The following is a 12,621-nucleotide window of genomic DNA, read 5'->3' as shown; positions in this document are numbered from 1 at the left end:
GGAAACGATGTCATTGGTCACTGGTTACAGTGTCATAGATAACTAATAATAATATCATAGATTACCGGTAACAATGTCATAGATAACCGATAACAATAGCATAGATAACCGTTAACAATGTCATAGATAACCGGTAACAATGTCATAGAAAACCGGTAATAATGTCATAGATTCGCGGTATCAATGACATTGATAATCGGCAATAATGACATAGATTAGCAGTATCAATGTCATAGATAACCGGCAATAATGTCATAGAATAGCAGTATCAATGACATAGATAACCGGAAATAATATCATAGATTAGCAGTATCAATGTCATAGATGACCGAAAACAATGCCATATATAATGTATGTGTTTGAAACGCGATTCATATGTTAGAATATCACTGCCAGGTAACTTATACTTTGACTTTTAATCCATTATATACATGAGGAAATAATGTCACTTTGAAATCTGTAGAGGTTAGCAATCTACGTTCAGATGTAAAAACAAAACCAAAAGAAACAAAATAATTGATATCGAAGTCAGAACAGGGCTAAACATTTATTTATAGGATGCTGAAATATACATACACAACTCCACACAACAGTTTGCTGATCGAGGGTATAAACATTTTTCTGCTGAGTATTGTCTTATAAGAGAAATGATACGTATTTGATTTAGAGTGCTAAACAACTATAAGCATACAGACACTATTTCAATGGCAATCCTTGTTTTACAGTCGTGTTCTGCTATGATATAAAAGTATTTGATGCCTTTCTAACACGCTAATTCAGATTTAAAATATAACACTGTTATTCAAATCGAAATCCAAAAGTTGAATTTTTCATTTTGTCGTTGTACACTTTGTCAAAATGTTCGTTTTGCGCAACTGTAAAATAGTTTTTCCAGTCTCCGACTGCACCTGTAACGAATAAAACGTATGTCCTAATTTCTTTAATATAGAATCATTAATTTGGTAATATGTTAAATCAAAGTTTTACCTTCTTCAGCAACAATGGCTTGACAAAGGGACCAGTCGGTCTTAACACATTGCAGCATGTTTAATACGTATGTTGTTTCTGAATATCTTGACTAAGGGACCAGTCGGTATTGAAACGTTGCGATACGTTTAATACATACATTGCTTATGTATAAAATAAATCTTTGATAATAAATAAAACGTATGTTCTAATTTATTTGCGATGTATCAGGTCATTTCATTGGTAAACCGAATTAATCACGACATATCGACGGATAATTTTGTAAAAAGAGAACATCTTGTTTCTATCAGTGTTTTTTTTTCTGATATGAAGTTTAATGCGGATAACCCTACTGTTCCGCATCGCATATAAGACTCGATTTGCGGCAGTATAATCATGTTACATTGCAAAAATATACGATATTCCCTAATTACACGAATAACAGTAACGAAGTGCCGTAGTCAAACCAGGACCTATCGCAGAAATACGTACCTTTCCGGTAGATGGGAAGTGTTTTATTGTTTGTGTAATTCTCCCACTGGTCGGATGGTGTGAATGTTCTTGTGGCCTCTTCAGCCATATTCCGGAATGTACATTTTTCAGCCACCTTGTCTGGGAAGTCCGGTCCGAAAGTGACTCCAAGAAAGGATGCCAACTTCTGAACATGTGGGCTCAGGTTCTAAATCCATAAATATTGAAAAAACATTAAAATGTGATAAATACATAAAACAAATATAGTAATAAGATCTGTTATGCATTGTGATCTTAACTCATGCATTATCTATTTATGTAACGTGCAATATTTTCCGTTTGTTTTGTAGCTAATGGAAGTATGTGGTTGTATGATTATAATAAATAATTACTGACCGAGACGAGGTTCGAATCACATTTTTTCCATGCACATAGAACGCACATTATCCAAATTAAACATACCACATTATTCTGTAAGACCGTTGAAAATAGTGAGCAGCTAAACAGAGTTATACTGCAGTACGAGTTCACACACGAATATAACCTGTGTTTTAAATACAAAGATGTAGAGTGTTGTCTTTTGGGACGAACACTTTAGAAAAAGGAGGAAAGACTGTAGCGGGACTGGAATGGGTCATTTGTCACCGATCATGTAACTGAGCGTCCGTCTGGAGTTTGGAGAGCTCTGGGTTCGAAACCTAGCGTGGTCGTGCATTTTCCCGCATATCTTACACTTGTTTCCTAGAGAAGGAAACCATCACAATAAATGTTTACGAGGCTTGACGTGTCGTTAATGGTACTTCACTTATGTGCAACCTCTTGCAACTTATAATTGCTGTTACAACAAATTCGTAAATATGCTTTGAATATTTTTGAGAAATGAACTTATTTATTTTACAATATTTATAAAAGCTATTATTCAAATCTATATAACTCACTCGTATTGGCCCGGATGAACGCGCGTAAAAGATCCTAATTTGGAAGGAGCCTGGAATATCCTAGACTCCCGATCGAGAAATAAAACCCCAACCACCTTGGTGAAAGGGAACTGCGCTATCAACAGCAGTGAAAGGCGAGTGCACTATCCACTGTAGTGAAAGGCCAGTGCGCTTTCCACAGTAGTGAAAGGCGAGTGCGCTATACACAGAAGTGAAAGGTGAGTGTGCCATCCAGAGAAGTGAAAGGCGATTGCTCTATCCATTGTAGTGAAAGGCGAGTGCGCTATCCAATTTAGTGAAAGGCGAGTGCGCTATCCACAGTAGTGAACGGCGAGTGCGTTATCTACTGCAGTGAAAGGCGAATGCGCGTTCTACAGTAGTGAAAGGCGAGTGCGTTATTCTATGTAGTGAACGGCGAGTGCGTTATTCTATGTAATGAAAGGCGAGTGGGTTATTCTATGTAGTGAAAGGCGAGTGCGTTATTCTATGTAGTGAACGGCGAGTGCGTTATTCTATGAAGTGAACGGCGAATGCGTTATTCGATGTAGTGAACGGCGAGTGCGTTATTATATGCAGTGAAAGGCGAGTGCGTTATTTTATGTAGTGAACGGCGAGTGCGTTATTCTATGCAGTGAAAGGCGAGCGCGTTATTCTATGAGGTTAAAGGCGAGTGGGCTATTAACTGTAATGAAAGTTGATGGCTGTATTTCCTGTTTTATCAGACAAAATTGAATGAGAATGAATACTTAAAATTGAAAACGTGATGAATGTGATGAATGTGGTTGATCAATCTATTCTTGTAGATGTTTTTCTTTGTTTGAGTGTATTTGTTTTAGGTTGTATGTTTGTTTGTTTATTTGTTTGTTATATCTGTGTGTTAATGCGCTTATTTGTTTCCGTAATTCTGTATAATTGTATGTGTACTTTCTGTAGGTGTTTGTTTGTTTGTTTGATTGTGTTTCCTACGAGTGTTTTAGCTTCTAGCGAAACTGATGATAGACTTACCTGTATCATGTCTTCATAAATGAGATACATTATGTTGTTTCCATTGTGCTCCCTCCTCACTTCATCCCAAGATTGCATATATTCAAACCAGGAACCGTAGAAAACTGTAAAGTGCACAAAAGCATTCAACACAAGCTAGAATATTCTTTCACTAAGGTTCGTCAATCAAAGTGATAGGATCATACAAACAACTGATATTTTATTAAAACATACGCAAGAAAATGTTCATATCCATAACCAGTAAACCGTATATAACGTTATAATCCAACATCAAAATAACGTTATGATTTTTTCAATGTTGGAGTTAAACGTCCGAAAAAATTGACATCATTGAAATTTTGGAATAACGTTAAATCACAAAGTTAATGAGATGTTAATATGTTTTAGTATTATTTTAATGTTCAATTCTGACAAATTTTGAACACTGATTTAGCTTCAATATTAAATTAAATTTTTCTTTTTTACATTTAACCTTACATACTTTTTTAAGCGTTCATCAAACGTCAACGTGATTTTTTGAACATTAGAATAATAAGATGACTACAACATCAATATAATGTTTAAATTCTGTGAAATCACTTTAATACATTGTTATCATGTTAACCATTCTGTCTATCATGAGAAAATATCTTTATAATAACAAAGCTTAACAAAATGTTTAATATAGTGTCCTTTTAATGTTCCTTTAAATGTTGATTCAAGAAATACGCACTTAAAACAAGATCAAACTTATCATCATGTGATATATCAAAATTAACCTAATATGTATATATGAAGGTATTTCGGGTTTCCTGTTGAATGGGCTGTTCCTACAGAAATCCCAAGAATACCATCTGTATCAAATACATAGGTCGGTAGTTATTTCACACGTACACACTTAGATAACCGAATACAGACTGAGATTACGAAGCATTAAAAATGCCATTTTACACATATCTAGGCGTGATGCATCTTACAATATGTGTTTTTTTAATCAATAAATAACACGTAATGTTTATATTGTAAAATCGGATCCCATTAAATTCGCCTACAAATAGCTAACTGTTATCTGATAAAATTATAAGAGAAAATGGAAGATTCTTACTCGAACAGTGGAAATTTCTAAATAATAATCACTTCCCAATGCTTTTCATGTACTAAGGATATTGATAAACGTTGCTATATTTTGAGTGTTATATCAACAATTATTTAACGTCGAATCAGTGTCAAACTCTTTAACGTTATTTTACAATATTTTAACGTTATTTCATGCTTGGAAACGTTGGCTCTGTGTACAACTTTGGCTTTTAGCATTGGTAAGTTTTTTTCTTCTTAGAATTTTAATCCCTTACATATTTTCTATAAAGTTATTGTGCTGCAGTCTGTCGGAAAAAAAAACTTTGGTTAGAATCTGATTCTTAAACATTCATAAATACTTAAAATTCCAATGATTTACATTTGTTTCACACAAAGCGTGCGAAGCCTTTTCCCGTACTGCTACTTGGACTTTTATATTTCTGCCTTCAACGTCAAAGGCGAGAGGGCTCTCCCATATATTTCAGTTGAAACTGGTACAGTATACTTACTTCTGCCTTCAACGTAAAAGGTGAGCAAGCTCTCCCACGTAGTTTGGTAAGTATCTTTTAAGCTAGCATGATCCAATTTCTTAACGAATGTGTAGAGTGACGTGAAAACGTCCTTTGGGTTCCGAAATATTGCAATGACCTTGCCTTTCCCTTCCTTAACTTGTTTAGGCATGAAGTCAAATGTCATGTGACTCGCAAAAACTCTAGGGGACGGAAGATTATCAAGTGTTTCCATATCGGTGAAGTCTAAGAATGTCGGTGATCCTCTGTAAACCGTTTCACCTGTACGCAGCATGCTGGCTAGAGTAAATGCCCAATGAGTTCCTTTAAAAGAAAAGGTAATTTTCATTGTATTCATTCTTACGTGTAATTATGTATATTTGAAAACATTGTGTAACGGGTAATATAGCACAACCAGTGAAATATGTATTTGTGAGGTTTCAATAATGAATACATCTGGACTATCTCATCCTTGTATTTATTTTGTTTTAACATATAAAATACTAAATGTTTATTTAAAAGAAAGAACTTGTCTATGATGAGAATTGTAATTATATATTTTTAGACATATGGTACAATATACATTTTAGATAATTACGATATATGACTTTTCCAACAAATCCTGTAAAGAAATGGCGGTTCATTGAACGGAAGAAAAGGAATGGAGAGAACGAACGCGTAATGAAATTGATTTTTTCTAAATGGAAGATTACCACAATGATTTTGTTCCTTCAAAAAGATTCGTCAGTTTGGAAACATGTGATATCAAAGTTTTACTTTTTACAAAAACAATGTACGTATCTAACGTGTAGCAACGTGTCAAGACCGACTGGTCCCTTTGTCAAGCTATGACTCTACGTTTAATACGAACATTGTTTGTTTAAAAGTAAAACTTTGATATCATATCCATAATGAATTTACTCCACATCCTTAAAGGTAAGGATAAATTCAATTTCCGTACTCTAGAAATATCGTTACATGTATAACAAATTTGTTTGTAAATATCAGAAGAAACCTGTATTTAGGAACTTTGTCATCAATGTTGATATATCTATAAAAATGTTGTAAGTCACATAACATTACACTCCACATGTACAGAGCATCTGAGAGACGAACTTCGGTGAGGAATACTTGATAATGATGGTTTGATGTTTAGCTTTCTTGCATGGCCTCTCTGATTAAGAACGATTTAATTTATTGATCTGCAGTTAAATAGTATATGCTATAAACCAATATAAAATAGAGGCAGTTCGTCTATCTTCAATCAGTACCATGTACAATTACCTCAAAATTATATTATAGATAGTTGTTCATAGATGTAAACAAATCAGTTAATGGATGTAGCGTATAACCATAATATATATGTATATGCTTTTTCTATAATAACCTACCATAACGGAAAATAATCAAAATGTAAATCATTATCGGTTATTTTAGAATTATGTATTTTTTTTTTGTAATATTCATTATTGGAGGGTATAAAAGAGAAACAAAATAATAATAAAGGAAATGGTTTCAAGGAAATATATGTCTACATAGGACTTTGATCAAACCTAACACTTGGTAAGTAACATTAGTACCAGTAGATAACCAAGTGTATGTGAATGGGAATGAATGCTAAGAAAGAAAATAAGAAGGTTGAAACAATTACACACTTGGAAGAGAATGACTGAAGTATGTTATAGACTATAACGAAAATAGAAAAGTATACACATTCATGTTTTTGTTTTTACCAACAACAAGTACGCTAATTAGCTAGCCACATATTAACACTTACGTAATGTAAAATTAGACACAGAGGTATTAAATAGTATTTTCATTTGAGAGAAAAAGAAAACTAGATGTTTCGGATATAAAGGGTTCCCAGCGGTAAAATGATGATTGGTCATCATTTTTTATCTAGCTAGAATTTTAAATCAACCATCAACTGAAGAGTAATTGAATATATCTAAAAATGTGCTTCCGCTAAATCGGGTGTGTTGTTTCAAATATTCGAATATTCAAACATATTGGAAAAGAGCTTTTTGAGAGGCGACATATCAGAAAAAAATGGTTGTTGAGAAAGACTACCTGTGTGAGATAAAGTGAATGTTATGAGAGGTAACATGTATGATAAAATGGGTGTTATGAGACGCTACCTGTATGATAACGTGGGTGTTATGAGACATTACCTGTATGATAAAGTGGGTGTTATGAGACGCTACCTGTATGATAATGTGGATGTTATGTGAGGTGACCTGTAGGATAACAAGGCGACATGATAAAGAAACTACCTGTATGATTAAGTGGATGTTATAGGAGGCTTCCTACATGATAAAGAGGGTAGTATGAGAGGCTACCTGTACCTGAAGTTGGTGTTTTGTGATGCTACTTGTGGAATGAAGTAGATGTTATAGGAGGTTGCCTACATGATAAAGTGGGTGAAATAAGAGGCTTTCTATAGTTTAAAGTGCGTGTTATAAGAGGTAGGTGTTACCTGTAGGATGACGTGAGTGTTATGAGAGACTACCTGTATGATAAAGTGGATATGAGTGGCTACATGTAAGATGAATTGGATGGTATGGCAGGCAAGGTTTCAGATATATTGGATTTTATGAGAGGCTACCGGTAGGATAAAGTAGTCGTTATGAGTAACTACCTTTGGAATAAAGTAGATTTTAAAATAGAGGCTTCCTATAGCTTAAAGTGTGTGTTATTACAGGGATATGTTGCATGTAGGATTAAGTCGCTATTATAAGAGAAAACCTTTAGGATATAACGGGTGTTGTGGGAGAATTCATACAGCTTACAGTGTGTGATATGAGAGGAAGATGCTACATGTTAGATATAAAGTTGGTGTTATGAGAGGACACCTATATGATAAAGGGGATGCAATGCCAGGCTTCCAATAAAATAGGCTACCTATATGATTTAGTTGGTGTTATGAGAGGCTAACTGTATGATAAAGTCGGTATTATGAGAGGTTACCTGTAGGATAAAGAGGATGTTATGAGACCCTTCCTATAGAATAAAGTGGGTGTAATGAGTCGACACCTGTAAGATTAAGTTGATGTTATGAGATGATTCTTGTCGGATAATTAGGGTGATATGAAAGGTCACCTGAAGGAAACAGTATTGTTATGAGAGGTTAACGATAGGATTAAGTGGGTGTCGTGAGAGGCTTCATAAAGGATAAATTAGGTGTTAATATTGGTTACCTGTCTGATAAAATTGGTGTAATGAGTGAATACCTGTAGGATTAATTGGAAGTTATTAGAAATTAAAGGTAGGATTAATTGGAAGTTATGAGAGGTTCTATGTAGGATAAAATGGATGTTATGATAGGAAAACTTTATAATAAAGTGGGTGTTCTGAAAGGCTACCTGCAGGATAAAACCACTGTGATGAAAAAACTTCCTGCAGGATATAGTGCTTATTATGAGAAGTTGCCGGTACGATAAAATGGGTATTATGAGAGTTTACCGGTATGATAAAGTCGGTGTGATGAAGGGTTTCCTGAAGTATAAAATGGTTGTTATGAGGAGTTGCTTATAGATAAAAGATGTTATGTGAGGCAACTTGAACATTAAAGTTGGTGCTAAGAGAGGCTGTCTTAAGGATACATTTTTTATTATGCGAGTTTATTGTATGATAAAGTACCTAGGTGTTATGAGAGGTTAAATGTAGGAATAAATAGGGTGTTATGAGAGGCTATCTTTAGGAATAAATAGGGTGTGACGAGAAGCTACCTGTATGAATATATAGGGTGTGATGAGAAGTAACCTGTAGGAATAAATAGGTTGTGACGAGAGGTTACCTGTAGGAAAAGGTAGGATGTGACGAGACCTGCAGGAATAAAAAGGGTGTGCTGAGAGGTTACCTGTAGGATCAAGTGGTCATTATAAGAGGTCACCTATAGGATAAAGTCGCTGCTATAAAGATTTTATTTAAAAATAAATTGGGTGTTATGAGCATCTGCTTAAAGTATCATATTGTTGTTATGTGAGGCTACCTGCAGGAATAAATATGGTGTGGTGAGATATTACCTGTAGGAATAAATAGGGTGTGACGAGAAGTTACCTGTAGAATAAATAGGGTGTGATGAGAAGTTACCTGTAGGAATAAATAGGGTGTGATGAGAGGTTATCTGTAGGAATTCATAGGGTGTAATGAGAGTCTACCTGTAGGAATAAACAGGATATAATGAGTGTTACCTGTAGGAATAAATAGGTTGTGTCGAGAGGTTACCTGTAGGAATAGGTAGGGTGTGACGAGAGGTTACCTGTAGGAATAAATAGGGTGTGCTGAGAGGTTACCTGTAGGATCAAGTGGGCATTATAAGGGGTCACCTATAGGATAAAGTCGCTGCTATAAAGATTTTATTTAAAAATAAATTGGGTGTTATGAGCATCTGCTTAAAGTATCAGATTGTTGTTATGTGAGGCTACTTGTAGAATAAAGTACCTGTAGGATTATGAGAGGTTACTTTTAGGATAAAATCGCTGTCATACAAAGTCTTTGAATGATTTATTGGATGTTATGAGCAGCTGCTTAATGTATCAGATTGTTGTTATGAGAGGTTACCTGTAGGATAACGTGGGTGTTAATAGGGGTTGCTTTTGATATGAAGTGGGATATTGCGGTAGATTTTAGGATCAAAAGTGTGTTATGTGAGGATTACTGAAAGATACAGTTTATTATTTGTGAGGTTATATTTATGATAAAGTTTGTTTTATAAGAGGCTATCTTAAAGATAATAAGTAATGGTTATGATAAAGTAGGCGTTATGTAAGGCTATCTTACGGATGAGTTCGTGTTATGCAAGGTTACTTGTAGGATCATATGGATGTCATGATAAGTTTTTCGTAAGATACATTTGTTGTTTTGAGAGTTTACCTGAGGGATAAAACGGGTGTTATGAGAGGCTACCTCTAGGAGAAGTGTATGTTACATATATGAGAGGTTACCTGTAAGATAAAGTGGGTGTTATTAGAGGTTGCCTATAGGATACATAAAGGTTCCCCAACGAGTGGTGGTTAGTTATCATTTTAATCTTACTCGAGTTAGTTAATCTTCAAATTGTATTTAAGGCACGAGGGTTACCGAAAGTCTTTTACAATTTGAAAATGTATAGAGTTATATAAGCGTGATAACAAATCATCACGAGTTTGGAGACCTCTTTCTCCCATAACGTTCGTTTTTTATCTGAAAAAAACACACAAAAAATACCCTTAGAAAATATATCATTTGTGTTTCCGATGGGAGAACAATTGCCTTGGAGCATGACGTCACGATGGAAAATGACGTCGAAAAGCATTGTTACGTGACGCCATAAATCAACGATTGTCCAATGAAAACACGTCCATGATGTTACCCACTAATGGGTTACCAAACATTTTTACCAACTTCTAGCAGGTTTATCCAATGAGTCATGAGTGAGGAAACCTACAGTGGTTGTGGGAAAAATGGGTGTTAAATGAGATGTTACTTTTAGGATAAGTGAGTGTTATGGTGGGATACCTGTAAGTAAAAGTGGGTGTAATGAGAAAATAATTGTGGGATTAAGTGGGCGTTATAAAGGGCTACTTTTATAATAAAGGTGGTAAAATTAGAGGCTACTTTCAAGATAAAGTTAGTGTTATGAGAGGTGACCTGTACGATAAAGTTGGTGTTATGAGAGGATACCTGTAGGTTTAAGTGGGTGCAATGTGATGCTAACTTAAGAAGAAAGTGGGAATTATGGGAGGTTTTCTGTCAAACTATGTAACTGGGTGTTATGAAAGATTACTGGTATAGTAACAAGGAGGACAACGTTGGCGCTAGGAGAGGAAGTTAGAAAAAGTGGCCGTTTTGAAAGGCCACTTGTTATTCTAACGTTGCCAAAGGGGTTACACAGAGTCTGTATAATGCCTTTATTTTTTTTCATTATAGGAAATAAAAATACGTAAAAGTTTTAGATGAAAATTTAATGTAACCAATACAAGAAACTATACTAACCTGACTTTGGATATGAGAGAATGAAAGTGTCATCATCTCTGACGTCCATCGAGTCTATTGCAGCCAGATGGTCCTTGACATTGCCAACGAAATGTTGGCCATAGTATCTGCCATCATACTTTTTCAATTTCATAAAATGCCCTTCGTCGTCCCGTACGTCAACCAGCTCCGCCATTTTAATGCTAACTGGATCAATAACTAATATCATTTCAACGATGCTAAATAAGTACGATGGCCTAGAACAGCCGCCAAAAAATAAGTTTGCATTCGAAAACCTTTCCATAGAATGTTAACATGTACCATGTTTCCCACGGCAAGAGGTGACGTAGTTTTAACACGTCAATCAACGAAAACTCATGGCTGACTATATCATAGATGGGAATAGAAAGTATTGATCAATAAAACGCACGTGATCATATATCAAATACTATTCATATACATAACATCATAAAGTGTTTTTATCTACCTAAATACAGAGGAAAACCGCACATTCATGTTTTCTTCTCACTGATAATGAGACCTTTTCAACAAGAAAATGCTCCCTTTTTAATAATTTCTATTACGACTGTTTACGATATATTTTTATTACGACTTTTTAAATTCGACTACTGCTCTCCGTTGCCGTAGATGACCTAAATATGTTACCTAATTCGCCATCGTATATGCGTGCACATACTACCTTTATCCTCCACACTTATCACTATTTTACCGCACGTTGCACTGCATGAGTGTTTGTTTATAAAATACTGCATGGACGGGTCGCTCAGCTGGTATAATGTATGTAATATATATACGAAGTGTAGTGGGAACAATGATAGTTTGGAACAAGACTATCGCTAGGTCGCACATTCTCTTTAATCAGCCAATCGTAGAAGACTAGAGCAGAGCTATCAAGGTCATTGAAAATATGTTATTAACATGTTTTGTATTAACGAGGCCTCGGCCAATATCACAGACCAAAGCCTAATAGCTGAGACAATATGGTATCAGCTTATTAATAACACTTGTAGCGGGAAACATCAGCAATTTTTCAGCATGTAAACCGACCAATGTCAGCTTAAATTCACCATTCAGGTGTTATTATACTCAGAGCTACGGGACTATTTCCGCAAATAAAGAACTTCCTTAAGAACAATAACTGTTGTCGCTCGGAACTAAAACTCCTAAGAATGGCATTTCCAACATACATGTATACACGTACAACCTGTACAAATCCCGCCATAGGGAGTCGTTAGAGTTTTCATTCCTGAAATCATGACAAAATATTCATTTAAGCCGTCAATCATTGTGACCTTCCATTAAAATGCTAATGAGGGGCATTGATGACTTTATATATTGAACACATTAGACGATGTCATTTGAATATCAAACTAGCCAAATATTGGGCCAGCCAAACATTGAACCAGTCCAATATTTGGCTAGTCCAATATTTAATATATTACTGAAATGCCCAAGAGATCACTGTTCATTTAAAACAAATATGGAAATACAGGAGTTCGTATTTTGAACGATACATGAAACGTTAAACTGTTTTGGTAGTATTACAATACAGTAAAGTATGTACTCGAACGACCCCTCCAGTAATTAAGCACTTTTACATTGACAACTAAATACACATTATTCTGCAACTTCACTTCTTTTTAGTTGTCTTGTACATTACTACTCAATCAGTGTGACTTGACAATAAGACATAAACTAAA

General features: G+C 35.0%; 1 protein-coding gene across 1 annotated transcript; it reads right to left on the bottom strand.

Annotated features, from left to right (window-relative positions):
- Window positions 1–540: 540 nt before the first annotated feature.
- Window positions 541–11,189, bottom strand: LOC110441656 (sulfotransferase 1A2-like). The gene is made up of 5 exons (XM_021484857.1): window positions 10,922–11,189; window positions 4,946–5,269; window positions 3,381–3,484; window positions 1,459–1,645; window positions 541–908 (listed from the first exon to the last, which is right to left on the bottom strand). The coding sequence occupies exons 1-5, from the start codon at window positions 11,127–11,129 to the stop codon at window positions 799–801; spliced, it is 933 nt and encodes a 310-aa protein (XP_021340532.1). The 5' UTR covers window positions 11,130–11,189; the 3' UTR covers window positions 541–798.
- Between the last annotated feature and the right edge of the window lie 1,432 nt (window positions 11,190–12,621).

Source organism: Mizuhopecten yessoensis, unplaced genomic scaffold, assembly GCF_002113885.1.
Source record: "Mizuhopecten yessoensis strain PY_sf001 unplaced genomic scaffold, ASM211388v2 scaffold716085, whole genome shotgun sequence".
NCBI classification, from domain to species: Eukaryota; Metazoa; Mollusca; class Bivalvia; order Pectinida; family Pectinidae; genus Mizuhopecten; species Mizuhopecten yessoensis.
Note: the sequence above shows the minus strand (reverse complement) of the source record. Positions and strands in the feature narration are given on the sequence as shown.